The sequence below is a fragment of the Athene cunicularia genome, assembly GCF_003259725.1.
Source record: "Athene cunicularia isolate RWA chromosome 5 unlocalized genomic scaffold, athCun1 chr5_part1, whole genome shotgun sequence".
Lineage (NCBI taxonomy): Eukaryota > Metazoa > Chordata > Aves > Strigiformes > Strigidae > Athene > Athene cunicularia.
In genome coordinates this window covers 2,805,841-2,828,960 of record NW_020799101.1, presented here as the reverse complement: position 1 = coordinate 2,828,960, position 23,120 = coordinate 2,805,841, and the positions used below count along the sequence as shown (strand labels likewise).

Here is a 23,120-nt window from a genome sequence, read left to right as displayed (position 1 = left end):
GCGTGAGTAGGGCCGGGAGAGTGGCGGGGGGTGTGTGTGAGTGTGTGGGGGTGCGTCTTCTCATCCCTCCCTCAGGGCCTCCTCCTGCTTTCGGGGCGCGCCCCAGGGTCTGGCGCTGTGGGCTTTGCTCAGGGACAGGCCCGCCCCGCCTCACGGGGATGTGGCGATGCCTTTCCCTCCTCTTCCTCGCCCCGCACCGAGGCCGCCTCTCCTCCCCGCGGTTCTGCCTGCCCTGCTGCTCTGGGCCCCTTCCATCCATCTCCACCCCTGGCCCGGCCCACGCCGTGGGTTTAGGTACCACCAAAACCTGCCCCTTGGTTCTCTCCCTGATGGGGGTGCTGGATGGTTTGTTGTTTGTTTGTTGGGTTTTTGTTTGTTTTGGTTTTTCCCCCTGACACCTCTGGGATCTCTCTCCTGAGTTGCACTTGCCAGCTCTGTGTTCAGCATCTCTTACTATCAGAAGGAAAACGGTATCTCCAAAGGTACATAGTAATGTCCATTAGTTAAGAGATTGCAAGGTCAAAGAAAAGTGGTTTCTGCCCGCAGTGGAAAGTGCCATGGTTTATCAGAGTGCCCGGGGCTCTGCTGTTGGTGTTTTTCCTTTCAAGATAGCGCGTTAAGTTCCATTTTGTTTCTGGCGTGGATGGGATGTGATTATTTTGGACAGTGTCCTGGCACTTTCATTAGTGAGGAGTCCAAGTTCAGAGCTCCTGGCTCCCACAGTTAAATGAACTGAGACATTTTGAAGGTCAGGCTGTTAACCAAAATGCCAGTTTGGACTGGCCGACAGATGACATTAATAAGAAAATTGTTATCTTAAACTGCGAGACTGTAAGGATGAGGGAAGAAGAGTGTTTTTAATTCTTGTGTTATTTAGAATGAAAATAATTCCAATCTCTGGGATACTGGTAAAGTGGAGTGGGTCCTTCAGTGGGCTGTTAGGGTGGTCGTGGGCTGGAGCTCATGGTGTGTAAGGGAAGCAGGAAGAGCTGGGTTTGCTCAGTCTGCTGGAAAGAGGGTGAAGATGATCCAACTGCCTAACAGGGATGTGACGGGAAGAGGCAGCAAGCACAGACTGCAACAGAAGAAATCCCACTTGTCCAGTTCTAGTGCCATTGGTTCAAGAGAGACATTAAAAAAATGGAGAGGGTCTAGCAGAGGACCACCAAGATAATGCAGCTCTGGGGTCCTCAGTACAGGAAAGACAGGGACCTGCTCGAGTGGGGCCAGAGGAGGCCACAAAGATGCTCGGGGGGCTGGAGCATCCCCTGTGAGGACAGGCTGAGAGAGTTGGGGGGTTCAGCTGGAGAAGAGAAGGCTCTGGGGAGACCTTAGTACCTTTCAGTACTTAAAGGGGATAAACTTTTTTAGTAGGACCTGTTGTGATAGAACATGGGGTAATGGTTTTAACTAAAAGAGGGTAGATTTAAACTAGATACAAGGAAGACATCTTTTATGGTGAGGCTGGTGAAACACCAGAATGGGTTGCCCAGAGCGGTGGTGGATGCCCCATCCCTGGAAACATTCAAGATCAGGTTGGACGGGGCTTTGAGCAACCTGATCTAGTGGAAGATGTCCCTGCTCGTTGCAGGGGGGTTGAACTAGATGGCCATTAAAGGTCTTTTCCAACCCAAACCATTCTGTGATTCTGCCATTCTGTGATTCGAGGGTTGAAGTACTTCACATGGAAAAATTGTGAAGGATTTGGGTTTACTGAACCTCAAGAAGGGAAGGCTCAGGAGGATCTAATCCCAGTCTTCCTAAAAGGAGGTTATAGAGAAGACAGAGGTACTTTATTCTCAGGGATGCACAGTGACAGGGCCAGAGGCAATGGGCACAAGCTTAAAATCTTCACTCTAAGAACAATGAAACTTTAAAGTAGGTTGAGTAGAGAACTGATGAAATCTGCCTCACTAGAAATACTCAAAAGACTTTGCTGAATGGGGCCTTGGATGGCACAACCCTGCTTTCAGTAGAAAGTTGGATCAGATGGTCTCCAGAGGTCACTTCCAATGTGGACTTTTCTACAATCTTATGAAAAAGTTGTTCACAAGGAGAGTAGATAAGTACCAGGACAGGGCCAAGAGAGGCTGTGAGAACTCCATCCCTGGAGATGTTTAGAATCTAAACAGTGATGTGAGCTGCCTGTGCTGTCAGAGCAGAAAGCTGGACCAGAAGACCTTAGGGCTCCCTTCTGACATGAGTCTTTCTATGATTATATGAAGATGAGGTTCTCTGCTTCTTATCCTCAATGTTTTCAATTCTGATGGGTTTTTTTTGTTTGTTTGATTTAAACTAGCAGTATTATGCAGTACTAATTATTTCTACTTTTAAAATCACAAGCCATTTAGTGATTATATTCACATCTGCCAAATTTGGCGTAGTTTGTATAAACTGTATTGAATAGTAATTGCTTTTTGAGCTGATTTTCTTCATTGGAATTAGGGATGCTCTAAGGTATCTTACCGAAGCTCTTCAGTCTGTCAATGAAGTAGAACTTGACGATGTAATTGAAAATGTCATTGATGCCGTTGAAAAACAGCCTTGTAAGTAAACAAATTATTTTTCTTAAGCTTGCTAAGTTTATCTTGTGCTTATAATCTTATTTAGACAGAGTTACTGGCAGCATATGCACTAAGGTATCATTTTAGTCTGTTGGGTTGATCAAGATAAATGTATTTGTTGATGTTTTCTTAAATACTGACGTTTGTAATGTCAGCAAAAGATAGTACAATTTTGCCATTTAAACAGTTGGCAGCCTGGTGCCTCCTGACTTTTAAAAAGAGTAATGAAATTTTTCAGTGCCAGTTACTAAAAGCACCTAGCTGAATTTGGATGGACATCTTTGCATCTGAAAGTATCATTTAAACTATTAAAATAAACTGAAGAAATAATGAGAAATTCACTTGTTATTCAGTAGACCAGGTCCAAAAAAAGTTTAGGGTTGTTGACAGCTATCATCTGGGGAGTCTAGCTGTGACTGCAGGAAGGGAACAGTTGGATTCCTTTGTTCAGACATCACTGCCCTCGCATCCAAGTGAAGTGGGAGATGCAAGTGCAACAGTATAACGGTCCAGCATATTAATTTAAACCAGCGGTGGAGTTTAATCATCACCTGGATGTTCTCTGAAGCAGCAGGGCAGGTGTCCTGTTCTGCCAGCCTGATCTCGTGGTAGTAACATTGGGCAGGAGGTGCTGATAACAGTTGGAGCGCTCTAGCGCTGGAGAAGCTGAACCAGCTTGGCCTGTGAAATTACATCAAATTCTATAAATTATTAAGTCCAAAAGTACAATCCAGAAAACTCCATTGTCTTGGCAGAAGCATTTTATCTGGGGACTACCTCCTGCTTAATTGGGACAGTATGCCCTGAGGTACACAGATCCAGTGTCCCTGCTCCTCTTAAGTGTCATGAAAGGCATGGGGTAGAGCTCAAAATATACCTGGCACAGTCTGACAGCACAAAACAGGAGTTGTAGCACCTTTAGTTAAAGAATGTGGCTGACAGAGGTGGCACTGATGCCTGACATACGTGTGTGTTTACTGATCAGAGCTCATGAGAACTAGGAAACTTGGGCTCACTGCCAGGTTTTGGCCGAGAAGATTCAAATCCTTATAAATGTGATCTAAAATAAATACTAGGCTTTAGATGAGCTCAGGAAATTGTCCCAGCCTATGCTATTTAAACTGAATTAAATCGAGGGTGGTCACATGATTGCTTTGTAGTTTTACTAGAACACAGACTATAGAAGTGATGTCTTTATATTTCTACTCTAGCCATGGGATAACAGATTGTAGCTGATCAAACAGGGAGTAAAAGCAATTTGAAGAACTGGTCCTGATCTAGCGTGAAGCCTGGTGGTACAAATTAACACGTAGTCATTTTTGAACAAAATTTGGGTCTGTACAAGAAGCTCTAGGGCCAATGTAGTACATGCAGTCAGTGCACTCACCAACACTGGTCTTTGTTCAGGGTGGAATTTTGTGCTATAAATTCCCACATTGTCCAGCTAACATCTGTGAGTTGTTTGAGGTTAGGGGTAGAGGGGCACTTCAGACATGCTGGTCTCTCCTGTGACTCCTGCTAACTCCCTTAGTGCCCCTTTTTCTCTGCTATTTATCACTGTCTTACAGAAATTGTGATTTCAAAATCCCATGCCCTGAACAGGGAACTCAAGGGCGGGTTTTCACCTACTGATTTCTGTTTTGGGAGCCCAGCACATAGGCTTGGCAACGCTGACCAAGTCCTTTTGTGAATCTGCATTGATTGGTCTTCCCTTCAAATTCGTCAAAACATTAGCATTTAGAAATATTTTTAAATTTCAGTTATCAGTTTAAATCCGTGAAGACAACAATGTGCCTATCTCCAAAATTCTGTTAAACTGTTTGAATACTTATTTATGACAGCAATCTGTGTGATAACGTTCTGGATCAAAATTAACCTCCAGAATGTGAAAGCTCAGATCTAACACATTTGTAGTATATTTGGCAGCTTTGCATAAACTATAATTGTCTTGTTCTCCATGTTTAGTGAATTAATGGTGGGCACAGTATGTGTGTGGGTTATTTTTTCACTAGAGATGTATCCTTCTGGTAAGAATACTAAGTGATCCATTTGTAAAGAGAAAACAGTGTGTGTCATTAACTTACTGAAAATATGCTTACTTGTATAATGTATTCCTCTGAGAAGACTGAACCATTTGTTGTAAAATATTTGGGACGTACTTACTTTCTGACAACTTTCCACAGGCTGCAGTTTTAATCCTTTGAAATTTTCTTTTCAGTGTCATCTAATATGATTGAACAATCCACAGTGGAAGCAGCTGTCCAAGAATGTAGCCAGGCATCTGATGAAACTATGTACGGTGACATAATTTTTTTCATTTGAGGTTTATGAGGGTTGGTATGCCTTCCTTTATTTCTTCTTGGAAAATAAATGTCAGGCATTTTCTGCAGTGCTACACATGCAGTAATTGCTTTGTGCTTTTGTCTTCCTGGTACTGTCTTAGAAGGTTAGTAATGTTCCTTCTTAGAAAAATTGTTCTCATGGATAAGCCTCTAGGGGATTCTAAATATAATGCTGACATTCTGGAATTAAAATGCTATGGTTATGTGTTACATGGGATACAGGTTGAATATTAACCAATAAAATAAACCAAAAGTTACAATACAGAGAGAACTTGTTACTTCTGTTCATGTCTTTATTTCCTTTTCTCTAGATCAAAATTACCTAAGGTTATTTTTGTGCTTTTCATAAGGTACTTCTTTTCTGAAAGCACTTGGAAAAGTTTTCCTCCATGGTACTTGTTTCTGCTTTTTCATATAGCAGGGCTGTTTTTTTGAAAGCCGTGATTGATTTTCACTCTCTGATAACAAAGTGGAGAACAATTACTTGAGTTTCTGAGAACTTTATTTGCGATCATGATAAATGTGTTTCCTTTAGTGTTCATGTTGTATATTGACATTGTAATGCGAAGCATGAAAATAAATGGTTTGCTAGGCATGTCAACTAGATACTGTGATCCCACAGTTTCTCAATATGAAGCAAATTTCTTTTTTACTTTTCTCCTTGTCACTGGAACCTTCATGATGCAGATGGTTTGAGTGTGACTTTTCTTTATGTTGTTTTATATACATTATTTTTTACTCCAGAAATGAAATCTGTATGCACAGATTCTCAGTAGAGTCCTGAAGGGAGAAGTTCTACAGATCACAGGGCCAGCCTGTACAACTCCTGAATTATGCTGCAGAAAGCCTGAAGGCGAAATTTTGTAGGAAATGCACTCTGAAGCCTGAGACAGAAGTGTCTGATAGGCAGTGATGGTTGTCCTGTGTGAAGGTTCATGGGATAATTTTATCTACTCTGATGAAATCAATCCACTCACAGTGACAAATAAATGAGAGGCATCAGGGGAGAGAGCTGAAGCAGTAAATATAATGGGATGTATCAACTCGATTAATGATCTGAAGAATTTTGCATGTCCATTATTTAAACCTTCACATAAACCATGCCATGGCTGTTCTGTTGTCAAAAAAGATAGCAGAGGATGGTACGGGAAGGAGATGTGTCCCTCTCTCATTTCTAAATGAACTTTTGAAGAGTTTCCTTTTTTTGAATTACAAGATGCAGTGGTATCCAATAGTTAGAGTGATGCAGGAGAAATGGTGGTAGCACAGGGTGGTAGTGAACAAAGTTAATATAATTTTATTCAACCTGTTTTGTTACTGTTTGTTTCATCCACTTCAGATAATGTTGTAAATTTATACTTATTTCAGAGAAAATGTTTTCAACATTATTGGAGCCTTTGATATTCCACGTTACATTTATAATTCAGAAAGAAAGAAGTTTCTACCGTAAGTCCTGCCTATTTTAAGTTTCAACCACTTCTTGTTTTAAGAAAAAAGTCTCTATATGGTTAAAAGTCTGGTTTCTGATCTTTTCCTTTTGGGTCTGCTTATTTTAAGGCGGAGTGAGAAGGTGAGATCATTTTGTTTCTTAGTCTGTAAAGATCTAGTCAGGCTCTATGATAAATGCTGGCTCATAAATAAATGTGCCATTGGGTTTTTCGTAGTTCAGTAGGATGAAATTGAAACGGGGACCTGTATCTCCTGTGGCAGTGTATTCTGTACTGCCTCTGATGTTACTGGCTCTGAAACTCCAGCGTTTATCAGATAGTAAAATGTCCAACCATGTTTATGCCATCTAATGAATAAAATAGACAGTAAGGGTAAGGATATACGTATATATTGGCTTTTTTTTTTTTTTCCCCCCACATTTGGCTGTTTGTTTTTTTAAAAAATAAATTTGGTCTGTGTGTTACAGTTTCTTAGACTGTAGCTTGCAACTCCTTGAAGCCCAGGGATTTTTCTAAGGAGAGCTACAAAAGCTAAAAAATTAAAATTAGGAGCAACTGGTTATCCCCCAGGTTGGAGTAAGGGAGAAGTAGTTGGGGAAATTGGTTGTAAATGTTTTGCTAGCTACAGAATTTACCTTTAGCAGCAAGAGACCCAGACTGCTGACCCAGAAAGAGGCTGTGCTTTTAAAAAGCTCAAAGTAGTGTTGGATGGATAGTAGTGTCCACTGCGAGGGGTTGCAGCCACCTTCATGTAATGTGCAATTCCTTTTCTAGCTTTAGTCTGTGATTCTGCCAGTCTAGCAAAAGCAATCTGTGAGTTTGCAGTAGGAGTTTTATTCCAGCTTTCCAGGCTATCAGAAGCAGAGAACCCCACGAAGACAGTCTGCTATCCATGAGGAAGAAAATACTCTTATTCGTGGCCACTTAAGACATAACTGCTCTTTTAGAAACTGATTTCTGCAGAGTCCCATTCAGGTGGACAGATAAATCTTGAGGACTGTGAGTTAGAGGGAAATTAAATGGATGTAGCCTTCAAAATGCAGAAACACAGGTTCCCTAGCAGAAATCTTCCTCATTGAGTAAATAAACTACGCAGTAGTGTTATAGCTTTTGCAGCCTCCTAGAACTTTTAGATCAATAAGTAATTTTTGCGTGTGAAATGTACCTTTTTTTTAATCTTGATTGTGTTAAACTTCTTGCAGTCTGTCAATGACCAACTTCCCTGTACCGAATTTATTTGGAACTGCCAGAGATAAAGCTGAGTTGTTTCGTGAACGCTACTCCATCTTACAACAGGTCAGAAAAAGTTTTGCTTTGTTTAACAAAATGCACAGACAAAATGCTGGTTTTTATATTCTTACATGTACAACAGTGCTTTGTGTTGAGGTGATTTTATGAGCTACACTTTAAATAAAATCTGAATAAAAACAGGGTCTGTGCTAACGTTTATCAGTCTTCTCAACTGTCACAATACAGTATGATGGATTCATGTCTTTCTGCATTTTAGCATCATGTCTTAAGAGAGGATTATGTATTTTTACATGTGTCTTGCTCTTTTCCATCATCTAGTCTGTCTTTGCATTGATTGTTTAGCATGTCATTGTACGTAGTGCTTGTTGAGATAATACAAATCTCTCATTCAGGCTCTCCTTGAAGCACTGAAGTTTGATTCTGGTTTAGTTCATTTACTCATTTATTCATTTTCCAGTTTTCAAAATGCCCAATGAAAGCCAACCACCCCTTGTCATATCCTGGTGGCACGTGTGTCTTCGGTTTGTGTTGTGAGCAAATTCAGAACGGTATTCCCCAACATGAGCCAGCACCGTGTGCTGGCAGCCCAGAAAGGCAACGGTGTGCTGGGCTGCACACAGAGCAGGGTGGGCACAGGGCAAGGGGGGGGATTCTCCCCCTCTGCTCTGCTCTGGGAGACCCCCCTGCAGGGCTGGGTCCAGCTCTGGGACACCAACAGCAGAAGGACACGGACCTTCTTTTAATAAGTAGAAATTCCTCCCTGTGAGGGGGGTGAGGCCCTGGCACAGGCTGCCCAGAGAAGCTGTGGCTGCCCCCTCCCTGGAAGGGTTTAAGCCCAGGTTGGACGGGGCTTTGGGCAACATGGGCTACTGGAAGGTGGCCCTGCCCATGGCAAGGGGGTGGGTCTAGATGATCTTTAAGGTGCCTTCCAACCCAAACTGTTCTATGGTTCTGTACTTCTATGAGAGTGAGCACAGCTTTTGTCTGTGCTGGCCTGTAGGCAGCGGGGAGGCACTGAGCTGAACTGCGTGAACTCACCTCGATTCCTGGGTTCAGTTTTGGGCCCCTCCCCCCAAAAAGGCCATTGAATGACTTGAGCGTGTCCAGAGAAGGGCAACGGAGCTGGGGCAGGGTCTGGAGCACAGGTCTGCTGGGGAGCGGCTGGGGGAACTGGGGGGGTTCAGTCTGGAGAAGAGGAGGCTGAGGGGAGACCTCCTGGCCCTCGGCAACTCCCTGCCAGGAGGGGGCAGAGAGGGGGGATGAGTCTCTGGAGCCAAGGAGCCAGCGCCAGGCCCCGAGGGAATGGCCTCAAGCTGCCCAGGGCAGGGTCAGGCTGGCTCTGAGGAAGGATTTCTGTGCAGAAGGGGCTGTTGGGCGTTGGAATGGGCTGCCCAGGGCAGGGGGGAGTCCCCGGGATCCCTGGAGGGGTTGAAGAGTCGGGCTGAGCCAGCGCTGAGGGATCTGGGGGAGTTGGGAACGGTCAGGGTGAGGTTCATGGTTGGGCTGGAGGAGCTTCAAGGGCTTTTCCAACCTTGATTATCCTGTGATTCTATGAACTTCTCATCCATGTAGTAGTCTGAGGCACAGGGTCAGATACCCCAGAGCAGCAGAACTCTGTCTACCAGCTACCAGTAGGAGTACGTGTACAGCAATTTGGGATCCCCTGCTCTGGAAGACCAGTTAGCCTAGAAGAAGCTTTAGTTCATACAAACAGTGATGAAGATTAGTGAAACCTGCTGGAATTGACCCACTTGCACAGAACAAGTTGGTTTCTGTGAACAGCAGCTGCAGGTGTCCATAGGGTGTATATCCTGACGCCTCCTTTTCTTAGACTGTTGTGCTGTTGCACCTTTGCCTGATGGTTTCACATAGACTCTGTTGTACAGGTTTTGTGTTTGGTTATCTTACATACTCCTTTCCACCCTCTAGAAAAGTGAAGGTCCAGGTCACTGTGTGCATGAGGGCCACTGATAGCAATTACTGCGTGTGTTACACGGGCTGGTAGCGATGGGTTTGTTCCAAGGGGAGGCTTTCAGACTGCATGAAAAAGAGTGAAAGAAGTGAAAATTTCTACAGTGCATTTTCTTCATGCTTTTGGCAGTTTATCTGTTAGTGTAGCTTTCTCCTGTTATTAAAAATGAAATAAAATATTGCTTACTTTTAATAGGCCCTGCCCTGAAGAGAAACCTGCTCTTTTCCACATAGTTAGCATTTAATACAGTTTACTTCCCCTCGCTCTCTCAGTCCTTCCTTCCAGGTAGTCAGAAATAACTTCTTTTGGAAGGATTGTAGATGCTTTGGGTTTACTTTTTTTGGCTTAGTTTTATTGTCCAGTATTATTGAACATCTATTTCTTAGAAGCACATTCTTGCTAAAAGAACTGATTATGCTCAACAGATTAGAAGTTGCTGGATAAAACAGAGTAAGAGAACTTTAAACAATATTTTGTATAGTGGTTGTAATAAACTGGCTTTTTGACAGTGCTCATTTATTTTAAAACTGGATTACTTCAATTTTGTTTTCTGCAGAGGACTCACAGACATGAATTGTTTACTCCTTCAGCAGTTGTTGCTCATCCTGATGACAGTAAGAGCAAATTCCAGGTAAAAAATCTGGTTTTTTTTTTTTTCTTGCCAAGGGAACTGTACTTGTTTTACGCCTTAATGCAGTAATGTTTCTTCAGTGACATCTTAGTTTTACATCCAATATGAGTAATCAATGCAAATGAGTTATTTTTGATAATTTTTAGCCTGTGTGTCAAAAATGCAGTTATATGGCTCAGATCTGCATGATGATGAAACCACTGAAAAGCAGCTCTGAAGTGCAAGAGAAACGTGGCTTCCTGAGGTGGAAGGGCATTAGCTGGTTAGCTTACTGCACTTTGCTTCCCTCTCCTTGGGGATATTTTCTTTTCTTCTTATTTCATAAGCACTAAATTTACAAACCTACAATTGAATAAGGTCATAACTTTAGTCTGTTCTGCTCCCATCTCAGTTTTCATATATTAAATGCTCTCACTATATTGTATAGTTATTTCATACTGTTAAAAAAAGATGAGTGTGTGTGTGTATATGTGTCACTGGGTACCAAATAACAGCTTTTTCTTTGCTCAGCTTCCCTGCTTCTCCCTGTTCAAGAGCATGCCATCGTGTAGAAAAAGGGAACTGAGCTTAGCTGAGTCGAGCCTTTATCTCCATCCAGGCTTTACAGGCTTTATCTTTCTCCCTTGACTGCTCCTCCCTGTCAGCAGTGGCAAATGCATTGCTTATACTGGTGCTGCAAGAGGACTGGCTCTCTTAACTGCAGCCTGACAGACCCAAATCAGTTTGTCCAGAAGCCGCAGGCAGCGTGTTGTGCGATGTCACCTGTGTTACTCTGGAGTGTTCTCTGTCATCCACCTAAGGTTCCTCGAGAAAAGGAATTAGTGTGACTGCATGGGTGTGGGCTGGCCCTGTGGTTCAGGTTGGATCCTGCTGAGGATCCAGTGACTAGAATTGACATTCTTAGGCAAGAGCAGAAATTGCCACTTGTTATTTTCAGTTTTAATCCAGTTGCAAGCAAAATAATCATGATATTTACTTGCTAAGCAGTTCTTTGTGCTAGCAGCCTTCATTGGAAATCTTTTCCTAAGTGGTGCTCCATTTGACACTCAGCCATGCGTCCCTGATTTTTCTAATGAGCCTGTATTTTCTCATAGCTCATTTGTGTATTTAGGTAAAAACGTGTGCTGTGTGGTGCTTTGTCTTGCTTGTTTAAGAATAGATACACGGTGAGTTTGATTTAACTGTTGTTTGATGCTTTGCCTTTGGTTCCAGCTTAAAACAATAGAAACTCTGTTGGGCAATACAGCTAAAGTGAGAGAAGTGATTGTGCTTGGGATGATAACTCAGCTTAAGGAGGTAGGTTGCTTTTTATTGTGGATATCTAGGTCACCATTCATTCAGTGTTATAATACATTAGAAAATGAGAAAACTTAAGTATCTCACCATTTCATCCTGTCGTGTAAGTCAGTGGCAGAGCTCCCATCAATGTCAGTGGTGCGAGATCCATTCCCTAAGAAGAGACTTTTCCACAAGCAGTTGGTGTTGGAGGGAAAATGTCTTTATCTTCTCACTACAGCATTTTGTCAGGCTTTATGTCAGCAGCCAGAACCAGTTACATTTTTAGGCATGCCCCTTCTCAAAACGCTGGAGCTTCCCGTGACTCTGGTTGGACTTGCTGTTGCATTGGACTGTAGTCATAGGGGAGGGGTGCGCCCGCAATCCAGGCTGCAGCCACTCAAAGGGAAGGTGCTAAGATACATTTACTATTAACTACATCATTTTCAGGTCTGCCAGTGTGTTCTAATATTAAAACCCACTAAATGATTTCGAAGTGCTGACTGAGAGATGCTTCTGATTGAAGCATTTATGCATTTGGGTATATTTTGCGTTATTAATTAATCCTGTTTTTTAGGGGAAATTTTTCCTAGAAGACCCTACAGGAGTGGTCCAGCTAGACCTTAGCAAAGCCATATCCTTTTACTGTGATGTAAGAATTGAAGATATTTTCTATAGACCTGGAGAATTTAAAATTGAATAGTAAATCAATACTCACTATTAAAAATGACATATTGAGAGTTGCAGCTCTGTCTTTTTGCTTCTTTTCAAATTACTTGGTTGCTGCAGCTCAGTGCCCTTTCACAGAGGCTGTGAGGGCAAGGTTAGTATTCCTCCTAGTGGAAGCAGAGCATGTTCCTCTTTGCGGGCTGTTTATGAACTTACCTGCTCAGCTACCACATAATTACCGGGCTCTTAAGGCAGCCTGTGAACTTTCAGTGGTGTCCAAATGTATTACAGCAGCTGGAAAGCAAATGTTGGCTAAAGAACAAGTTTAAGAGTCCTGATCTAAGAAAAATATATTTCTTAACCTTTCTGCACCAGTTCCACAGTGGTTTATATACTGAATCATGCTTTGTTTTGGCAGAAGGTAATGCTGACTATTTTTCTTTGCTTGTAATAAGTTATTCTGTTAATGGCTGTTGCTGCAGTTACGTGTCTGCCAGATGTGGCTGGACAGACAAGCCTCATGTTGATGAGGCTTGACCATAAGCTGAGTTTGTGACTGAGATTTATGGCCATAAGTCTTTCCTTTACCTCATGGGCTCTGGAGGCAGAGAACGGAGCTGTGCAAAATTTGTGGTTTTCAGTGACGTCAGTGGGATGTGAGCATCTGTAGCAGCTTTGAGGGTTGGCCTTTTTTAGTCTGGCTCCAACATGCTCGGAGAAGTTATGACTAGAATAACCAAACTATGATTTAACAATCTGAAAATGCTGCTTTTTGTTGGCAAAGCTTTGGTCCTTCAGAGGCTTTAATGAGTCTTCTCATTAAGATGATGTAAGGGCTTGCAGTTTTGGAGCCTTGTTTTAGCAAAATAATGGGCTGTTTGTGGAATATTACTCTGTGCAATACGCATAATCCCAGTCTATTTTCTAATAATGTATTTTCTGTTTAAAGATTATAAAATAAATAGAAGTTAGGAGCACAAATGATAGTGGGGACAAGTATCACCCTAATAGTTCTGTTCCTCTAACAGGTGGGACAGTTCTTGAGAAAGGGTGCAGTTTGATGGAGACTCTTCTACGACAGGGCCAGCAAACATGAATCCTGTTCCCTTACATTCTTACTGGGTTGGGTTGAGAAGGTTGTTTATGTGACTGTGCATCAAATCCATTCAAAGAAGTGTCTGGGTTAAAATATAGTTGGTTTCTTGCTCAGCCTGTTTTTCAGCCAGATAGTTCCCTGGTCTGGTTCACCACTACACAGCACAGGGGCTGGTGCTATCGCAAGGGAAGGATTGATGGAGGCTGAGACTAGCTATGCACTACAGCTGCCAACTGTCTGACTAATGTCTAGGACATGATGTTGTTAGAAAAACTAAAGGTTATTTTGTTGTTCAAAAATCTCTTAGGTTGGTATGAAGATGAAGTTTTTCATGTGAATGCTTTTGGATTTCCGCCTACTGAGCCTTCTGCTACCACTAGGTATAAAACTGACTTTCAGCAGCCTCACTCCATATTTTGTTATGGTTTTCTAAGTAAGCACATTATTATTTTATAATTTCTGTGACATTAAAGTGTGCTATTCTTTCTCCTCCCCCAATGCTTCAAAATAAAAACAGTTTTAAGGAAGCAATTCTGGGACTTGCTGGTCTGCTTGGACCAGTACTAAAGCCTGAAGTGTTGGCAGAAAAACCCTTCCAAAGGCCGTTAGGTTTTGCATGTTAATTGAGATGAAAGCCCTTCTCAGTTGCAAAACCAGGTAACTATTACATGGGAGTAAAATTCCTTGTTACTCAAAGAATGGATGTGGGAAAGAACCCAGGATAAATATTACCCTGAGATAATTAAGTTACGGCAGGGCAGCACCTCTGCTTTATGTCTAGGTGACTGCATTTCTCTCCTTGGGTTTCTCCATGAAGTAGTAAATGATTATTGATACCATCTGAGCTGCCTATCATAATAGTAACAACAACGATACTAATACTAATACTAATACTAATACTAATACTAATACTAATACTAATACTAATACTAATACTAATACTAATACTAATACTAAAGGTTTAAGTGAGTCATGATCAAAACTACTAACGATTTGGGAAGAAAACAGGACTAACTTGAATATTTTAATGATGTAGAGCCTTCTACGGGAATGTAAACTTCTTTGGAGGGCCTTCTTCAGCTTCAGTGAAGGCTTCTGCAAAACTGAAGCAGCTGGAGGATGAAAATGAAGATGCAATGTTTGTATTTCTTTCTGATGTATGGCTGGACCAAGCAGAAGTACTGGAAAAGCTTCACACAATGTTTTCGGGTAGGTGAGGACTGTTTTGGCTCTGAGCCTTGTTTCAGAGAATTTTTACTATTTTCCTAAGCCCTTAGCAGCCTTGGTGGGTGGAGCTGACGAGTGCAGCAGGGCAGTCTGATGACTGGCTGGTCCTCGGTCCCCAGCTGTGGCTCTGTCCCCTCCTTGGCATGGGCTGGGAAGTCTGACCCCACGGTGAGCTCATTTAGGGATTATCTCAGCAGAAAACTAATTGCCTTTGCTGGAGAATTAGTTTTATGCTGGTTTAGCTTTGTGAACACTTCATCATGTGGTCGCTCCCAGGAGCATCCCTGTCGGGCAGGGCGAGCTGGATGGTGTACAACTGACATCAAGACAGTGGTCTCTGTGCCTTTTTTCCAAAGTATATTCTTAAATGAAAAGGTAAGACAATGGTTTGCAAGAGTCCTGTTATTACTGTATTGTTTATTTTTTATGAAATTGCACTTTAAGACAGTTAGAATAAGCCCAACTGTTCCATTTTTTGGTAGGATCCCACTGAACCCAAGCCCAAAGCCAGTGAAGTCTCATTCTAATTTTAGTGACAGCTATTTGGATTTCATGGTTGCTATTATATTTCTTTTGGATCTTTAACAGTTTTTAAAATTGGATTGCATTATATTTTTGCAAGCTGACACCTAGTACTAATATTGTTTTGGATGGTAGCCATTTTATGTGCTGTGACAAGAACATTTCCCTTGCTCGTGGAAGTTATTCCTAGGCTTAGTTTAAAGAAAACTTATTACTTCATCAGAGATCAGCAGTCCCTCAAATGCTTTTTGGTTCTACCGATGAAAAAATGTCAGTTACTCTTAAAATATGAACTGTTTCTTCCACGCATCGTTACATTAGTAATGTTGACAACGTTTGGATAGCAAGTATGTGTGAGATCTGTGAATTGCTTCTTTGTATTCCAGAGCAGTTTTGGAACAGCTTGTCCTGTCTGTCTTAGAAGGGTAGAATGGAAGTGTGAGAGGGTGGCTAATTTAAAAATAAGCAACATAAGATGCAGGGTGGGAAACTGCTACTCACCTAAAGAAAATTGGACACAAATTGCCCCTCTCACCCAGAAGTTACAAAACCAGTTCACTATCTTGATCAAAGTTGGCAAGATCCTTGAGGCAAACTAAACTTGACCTAAGATTGTGTATGCTGAAGTAATAAAGGGACTTTGGTCAGTGAGGTTAATGTACTGAACTCAGCTGGCAGAGATGCATAGATTGCATTTATTATTTTGAGACTTTTTTTTTAATAGGCAAGTAATAAGCTTCATAATTACAAACTAAAAATAATAGCTGAGTGGAATAGCAAGGAAAAACATTGATGAGCCATTTCTCTGGTATAAACAATTCTGTCCTATTTACCAACTAGACTGAAAAATAGTGAAGTAAATCCAAGTCTGGTACTGCATGTCAGGAAAATGGAGAGTAACCTGGAATGTGAGATGAATGTCTGAGTAGATTTTAAAAAAAAATTTATTTCAGGGCTGGGAATCAAGTTTCTTTTTTCACTCTTTGCTATAAAACATGTGTTTCTGGGTGATTAGTGGAATTGTGAGGATTCATCAGTTCTTAAAATGCTCAGGCAATTCCAGTTACTGTTGCTTTATAATGACAAAGAGCGAATTAAATGTTGATAGAGCCCTTGAATTGGAGTGATGCATGGAGGTTAATAGTAATCCATTGCTACCTACTCGCTATTTTTCTCTTTAAGGAAAGCATGCATTTTTAAATTGTATTTTTTATTATAATTGTACTTTGTGTAATTATATGACTGGGTCAGTAGTTAGTTGGATACACACAAACGGTGTTGTTGGAACTGAGCCTGTGTATAACAGAGGGCTTCCTTGAAGTGACATTTGTACATTGCCATTATCCTTTTTAAGCTAACAAAAGCAAATAGTTCAGGTATATTAATAACAGCAGAGCTTAAAGTGCTGTTTCAGTTTCTGCCTTTCATGGAATGGCCTGGAGGCTGAATGCTGAAAGATACTGAAGGGAATTAATATACTGACACATACTCTTGTTTTCCCAGGTTATTCCTCTGCACCTCCAACCTGCTTTTTCTTTTGTGGAAATTTTTCATCTGCACCATATGGAAAAAATCAGATTCAGTCACTGAAAGGTAGGGAAGTCTTTCTATACAGTCAGACGTGAAATTAAAAGAATGATGGCAAAACAAATCAGGAGAGCAGAAAAGAAACCCTTGTTTTCTAAGTGACACATTTTTTTCATGTGCTGTAGGGGTGATTCATGTAATACATGTTCATTGTCTAACCAGGTGTTGTATCATAGATTCTTTTTTTCCTGACTCCAGGTTCTTTGAAGGCTCTTGCAGATATTATATGTGAATATCCCAGCATTCATAAAAGGTACACAGTAAAGTGCTGTGAAAAAGGAAATTTGTTTATTTTGTGAAACCTTTAATTGCTTTAAGAAACTAACAGATACCATGTTTTCGCATTATTTTGAGCCAGCTATGACCAGATAGAAAGCTGGGCTTATAACAGGCCTGTGAGTTTGTTTTGGGAACAGTGTAAGGTTTTGATTTTATCTATAATAGCTTGGTCATGGAAGCTGCTGTTGAGTGAGCAAAAGTGAAACTGCCTCTCCCTGCAACATTTTCCACATGGATTAAACACAGCTCATGATTCCCCAGAAGTGCTATTCGGGTGAGCCCTTTTCCCCTGGAATTCCCTTGAACTCAGCAGGGTTCTGCCTGAGCAGTGCTGCTTTATAAACTGATGTTGAAGTCTTGATGCTGTTACGAGCACCTACAGGCCTTCTGTACCAGCCCCAGAAAATGTCGTCTGAAACACCGACTGCTGCCCACATGGAGGCATCTCATTTTTCTCCCTTCCATCCTTGCACACACAGTTCTCCACAGCCTCTGGTTTGAGAACTAACCAAAGTGATGCAGTCCTCCAAAGGAATCTTTTATTTATTCCTTCGTCTGTCCCTGCTCTGTGGGAACCCCATTTCAGGCCTGGAGAACTAAATCCCTTCTACAGAAATCTGAATATACAAAGTAGAGTAAAATAGAGAGGCAGCCGGGTTTATCCTTTCTGACTTCTGATCTTTGAATTTGTAACAGTAGCCCCTAAGTAGAGCTAGTTCCTAGAACGGGCCCCAAACCAGGAAAGGCACAGCCTGTAGCTCTTGAGCACTGTGTGGGATGGAAGCAGGCATACCTATGCTGCTGGATTATCTGAGGTGCCTGTATGGGATCCTGGAGCCCACTGCCACCGAGTCCTGAGCCAGGCTGCACACCTGGTCTGTCTCCCTTCCCACAGTCAGTCCCCCTTGCACCGTGAATAGTTTAAAACTTTTTCTCCACTTCAGTGAGGAATGGATGTGTATTTTATGCCTTAGCTGTGATTTATGTAGTTCTTAAGGTCAGGAAGAGCTGTCATCTCAGCCCCAGAATAGGTTATTTGCATGCATCTGTGGAGCAATGGCTGTATGTAGCCAATGTTTAGATACTTCTAGGATCATTTTGTATAAAAGTGATTATGTTGCACTTTTTACAGTAGTCGATTTGTGTTTGTTCCTGGCCCTGAAGACCCTGGTCCTGGTTCTATTTTACCAAGGTCAGTTTGCTTCACTTTCTCAAATTCTGGAATTTTCAGTTAAATGGTTAAAAAAGGTAAGAGTACTTATTGCTACATCTGTTGCTATTTATTTTAGACCTCCTCTGGCTGAAAATATTACTCAGGAGTTCAGGCAGCTGGTGCCATTTTCAGTTTTCACCACAAATCCTTGCAGGTAACAGTGTAACTTACTGCTGTTTTTCATGTGTTTTTTTTTTTTTTTTTTACTGAATGACAAATTTATGTGCAGATGTAATTTTCAAAAATTACAAATTTTGGAAAGATTTGTCTTAAATTTTTCAAATTATTAGATTTCCTCGCTTGCATTTATTATAACTAGTTTTAAATACATTAATAAATTCGTGATGAAAGGAAGTAGCGCTCAAAGTTTGATAGTGCGTATCAAAAGCATCAGGTGTTTTTTGAATCTGGAGAGAATGAAGGGAAGATGAGAAACTGTTATTTTAATTGAAATGTGCTTTTTCATTTTGCTATATTAGAGGGAAATCAACTTTATAATGCAGCTCCCTATCATCATCTTGATTTATTTAATTTCATTAATGTTTTCTGGTTAGGATTCAATATTGCACCCAAGAAATAATTATCTTTCGTGAAGATTTGGTGAACAAAATGTGCAGAAACTGTGTCCGCTTCCCCGCCAGCAACATGGACATTCCCAATCATGTGAGTGAGCTGCCTTCAACTCTTCTTGCTAAGATCTCCTTGACTTCTTTTTTAATCAGTTTCTTAATCTGCCTTTAGGGTGCTCTGATCTGCGTTCTCATGACATATTGCAAGAGTAGCCAAGAGGGATTGTAAGAAGGATCTATACATGTAGTATTATTAATTTCATTTCCATCTTGACAGTAAAATGACTGAAACCATGGTGCTGACTGCTGGCATTGAGTCATTCTGACTCTCCCACTGCAGGTGCCCTTGAACACAAAACTTCATAGCAGCTGACTTTTGGTGTCTGTGCACCAGCAATGAATGTTGTACCATGAAACATTGATTCCTAAAGGCAAAGTTTTATACAAAATACTTTTTTTTGATCAATGAACCGGTGACATTTGCAGTAAAGCAGCGTGTCACTTTTCCAAAAGGTCATCTGTATCTTCTGCCTTCTTGCTTGAAGTCTTAATCCTGCTTCTGATACATCGCCACAGTGCTCCGAGTTATGTTTGTAGTTAATGAATGCACGGCAGGAGTTGATGGGACTCACTGATATAATTGAATGAGAATGATCCAGGCAGGACTGGCTGGTTGCAGTGATGGATGGAGTCTGTTTCTGTTTATTTTATAGGGGTTTTTTTGTTTATTTGTTTGACTCATAAACTTATTGTAGCTCTTTCTTCCCTCCCTCCATCACCACAGTGCTCAGTTTCTTTGTGAACACAGGGAACCCAGTGTTTGCACGCATGTATGTATATGCTGCAAGCCATCACTTCCCTGTACTCCTACAGGGCTTTCCCATGCTTGGAAGGGAAAGAATCATGAAGGAAATGTAGAATTATGTATGGCAACACTTTCTGCCAATAACAATACTGGCTTGATTTTGCATACTTCAGTTTTTCTCTGCCTTTTCTGCCTGTCATTAGTTTTTTAATTCAGCCATCAGTGTAAAAAAGATGAATGAGAAAGGGAAATTTTGTTACTAATATTAGATTGAATTAATAGTGTCTTTAGGCCTCATACAGTATTAATGGGATAACTGGGCCTATGCTTGGCGCATCGTTTTCTTTCAACAGCAGACCCTTCCACCAAGTTGCTGCAGCTATTTCAGCCCTTTGGGAAAAATGGAGCCTATTGGCAGTTACGTGATTGATTAGAAATAGTAAAAGCTTCGAGGGGGCTTGAGGAGAGAGTTGCAGAAGCCAAAATTCCCCGTCTGGAATCTGCCAGATGAAAAAGCAAATGAAAGGGGGCAGCTGGTGTCTGGAGCAGGGCAACTCCCAGAACAGCCAAAGGAATCAAAATCATTTGGGAATCAAATGATTTCCTTAGTTCAGGGAAAAGACACTGTTTAAATGTGGTTCTTGTGGTTAACTGGTACTGTGAGGAAAGCATGAGGGGAAAAAAAAAAACAGAAAATGAAAGTTATGACATTGTTTGTACTTCCTGGGCTGGAGGAACAGGTAAGCAGATTCTCTCTGTTGGAGAGTCTGATTGATGAAATAGTTTTGAGATCTTCAAATACTGAAATACTGGCTGATAAATTTCAGAAAAAACTTTAAAAACCCCCACAACACCAAAAAAAAAAAAAAAAAAAAAAAAAAAAAAAAAAAAAAAAAAAAGAAGCAGCTGACTGTTGTAGGGGAGTAGCTCTTTACTCTAGAAATCAGTGATAATCAGAGGGAATGAGATACACAAAACCCATTTTCAGGTTCAAAGCTTCTTTATTAACAGAGCGTTAGCTTCTACAGGGATTAGACTTGTAGAAAATGGTTCAGACTAACTATTTATGTTTACCTTGCAGTTTGTAAAGACTATATTATCACAAGGACATCTGACGCCCCTTCCGCTGTACGTTAGCCCCGTGTACTGGGCCTACGACTACGCCCTGAGGGTCTACCCTGTGCCTGATATGCTCATCATTGCAGATAAATACGACCCATTCACTGTCACCAACACTGACTGTCTTTGCATAAATCCTGTAAGATTTCCTTATGCTTTACCAAAATAAGAAGGGGGTGCAGTCTCACAGTCAAGCGTGTGTCTTACTGTTTGTACAGTATTTTACTGACACAAGTGTGGTGTATACATTTTTCTTTGCAGGGTTCATTTCCAAGAAGTGGATTTTCGTTCAAGGTATTCTACCCCTCCAACAAGACAGTTGAAGACAGGTAAATATATTCAGTTTCTCATTTAAAAGGAAATATCTTCCAATTTGCTGTCTTTCTAATATCAGGAGGAACACAGAAAATCAATTCTATAAACAGAGTGAAGTTTCTAGCAGTTTAATGTAGACTTAAAATTCATACTTAGGCAGTGTAAGAAATCCAAATGCCTAGAACTAAAATAATAAACTTAGAAATTAAGGTCAAACAACAATGATGAGAGGCATGATCCAAAAGTAAAAGGAAAGATAGACTGTGCTATATGATTCTCAATAATTGAAACACAGTTAGGAAACAAATTCATTTCTGGAGATGATGCTTGCTACATAAGGTTAATTACACTTTTGGTCAATTCTTGGTTCTCTCTGTGATCATCATCAAGCCCAGAAGCCACTTGTGTGCTTTGATTTCACATATTTTAAATCTGTACTTATTCATTCCAACTGTGCTCTTCCAATGATTGGAAAAAAAGGCCAGCTGCAACACCAAAAAATATCAAGAAGTATGAAAGGGCTTACAACTGTGATGAAAATTGCCTGTTGAAATAATGATAGTAGAACCCCATGGGAAAAGTGCAAATTTATCTCGTCTGATCCAGTTTCATGCCTTGCTGCAGAAGCTGTGTTTTTCTCAAAGGGGAATGTGTAACACCCCCCCCTCCCTCCCACAGCAACTGATGATAGATTGACCCATGTAACCTTTACTTGAGGATAGAAAATATCATACCATGAGATGCTTTAGGTCTTTAAATAGTTTCAAACATTATCAAGACTTTCCTAGATCAAGAAATAGAATTGTGAAGTGTTTTTTTAAAAAAAAAACCCTAAATATTGTTTTTTCTTTGGTACTTTCAGCAAGCTTCAGGGTCTCTGAATTTCTGTGAGACTGCAAAAAGGGAGCAAGACTCCATAAAGCCACCTGTAGCACTCATTGGAGATGGATTGATTTTTATGATGTATTACAGACTGTTTATAATAAATGTCAAAGCCAAAAAGGTCTATTTTGTACACAAATAAACTTTTACAGGAAAAGATACTGGTGTTAGTTTTGATAAAATGTAGAGTCCCGGTGAAGATTAATTGTCAGAGCACGATAAAAGAAGGCAACTGGAGGAACCAAACGCATGTGTATCAAACAGGAAATATCTCTTTTAAAAAAAGAGAAGTTAAAAATAGGGAGAACTTTGTGTTTCACCACGCTGAGTTGAACTGAGAGCTAGTTATCTACAGGAGATAACAGAAATGTGAACTAAGGTTTTTATTTGGATAGAAGGGTCTAGAAACGATCATGAGGTGTTATTTCCTAACAGTCTATAATCTGTTTGTGGGTAGTGTTATGCCAGCAGGGCGAGGAGAGGTAAGAGGGACAAGGACATGGTGCTTTGACACTTCTCTGGAAGGCCGGGAGGAGGAAATCTCCCTGAAGGAAAAATCAGGAAGGTGGGAAAGAGTCAGGGCCTGGAAGTGCTGACTTCTGCGTCAGCAGCTGGTTTGGCTTACGGCAGAGAGTGGCCCGTGGGCACATGAAAACGGCCCCTTTTTGATGAAACTAAGCAAAAAGCTGCTCCAGCTGCTCGTGGGCAGGGAGACCAGGGGAGCACCAGCTCCCCCTGAGCCTCTGTAGAACAGAGAGCGGAGCCTCAGCGCCAGGTGTTTTGATTCACAGACCTTTCCCGCTGCGGGGGAGCAGGAGGGGCGAGGGCCCAGAGCCAGCACAAAGCCACTGAGGGGAAAGGCTCAGCCGAAGGGCTCGCAAGTGGCGAGGAATCCACCCTGAGGTAGCCCACTGGTGTGGGGAGGGGGAGGCGGCGCCATCTTGTTTGGCATCTCCATAGCAACTGGCCGGCGGCGCCATCTTGTTTGTTATCACCAGAGCAACGAGCACAGGCCGCAGCCGCCATCTTGTTTGGCGTCTCCACAGCAACGGGAGCGGCCGGGCCGGGCCGGGGCCATGGCGGGCGCGGGGCGGCTGGAGGAGCTGGAGCTCAGCGCCGAGGAGGCGGAGCGGCTCCAACGGGCTTTCCGCGACGAGCAGTTCCGAGCGCTGTTCGCCGAGTACGCGGCGGAGCTGGCCGACCCGGAGCAGCGGCGGTTGTACGAGGAGGAAGTGGCCGCCCTGGAGCGGGAACGCGGCGTGGAGGTGCGCTTCGTCCACCCCACGGCGGGCTACGTGCTGCGCACCAGCCAGGCCGGCTCCCGCCGCTGCTACCTCAACATCTGCAGCAACCC

General features: G+C 41.8%; 2 protein-coding genes across 3 annotated transcripts in view; both read left to right on the top strand.

The window, feature by feature from the left end:
- POLE2 (DNA polymerase epsilon 2, accessory subunit) overlaps positions 1-21,917 on the top strand; it is a 25,709-nt gene extending 3,792 nt beyond the window's left edge. For both annotated transcript variants that reach the window (XM_026849378.1, XM_026849377.1), the window contains 18 exons: positions 2,446-2,546; positions 4,783-4,858; positions 6,275-6,352; positions 7,557-7,650; positions 10,134-10,208; positions 11,421-11,504; positions 12,061-12,117; positions 12,525-12,573; positions 13,556-13,628; positions 14,285-14,457; positions 16,501-16,590; positions 16,783-16,837; positions 17,996-18,055; positions 18,153-18,230; positions 18,631-18,739; positions 20,532-20,708; positions 20,831-20,898; positions 21,747-21,917. In XM_026849378.1, coding sequence (XP_026705179.1) covers positions 4,794-4,858; positions 6,275-6,352; positions 7,557-7,650; positions 10,134-10,208; positions 11,421-11,504; positions 12,061-12,117; positions 12,525-12,573; positions 13,556-13,628; positions 14,285-14,457; positions 16,501-16,590; positions 16,783-16,837; positions 17,996-18,055; positions 18,153-18,230; positions 18,631-18,739; positions 20,532-20,708; positions 20,831-20,898; positions 21,747-21,765 — 1,404 coding nt within the window. In that variant the 5' untranslated portion in view covers positions 2,446-2,546; positions 4,783-4,793 and the 3' untranslated portion in view covers positions 21,766-21,917. The remainder of the gene's footprint in view (positions 1-2,445; positions 2,547-4,782; positions 4,859-6,274; positions 6,353-7,556; positions 7,651-10,133; positions 10,209-11,420; positions 11,505-12,060; positions 12,118-12,524; positions 12,574-13,555; positions 13,629-14,284; positions 14,458-16,500; positions 16,591-16,782; positions 16,838-17,995; positions 18,056-18,152; positions 18,231-18,630; positions 18,740-20,531; positions 20,709-20,830; positions 20,899-21,746) is intronic.
- Positions 20,735-23,120, top strand: part of DNAAF2 (dynein axonemal assembly factor 2) — a 15,782-nt gene continuing 13,396 nt past the window's right edge. The window contains exon 1 of the mRNA XM_026849167.1: positions 20,735-23,120. Within this exon, the coding sequence (XP_026704968.1) occupies positions 22,843-23,120 (278 nt within the window). The 5' untranslated portion in view covers positions 20,735-22,842.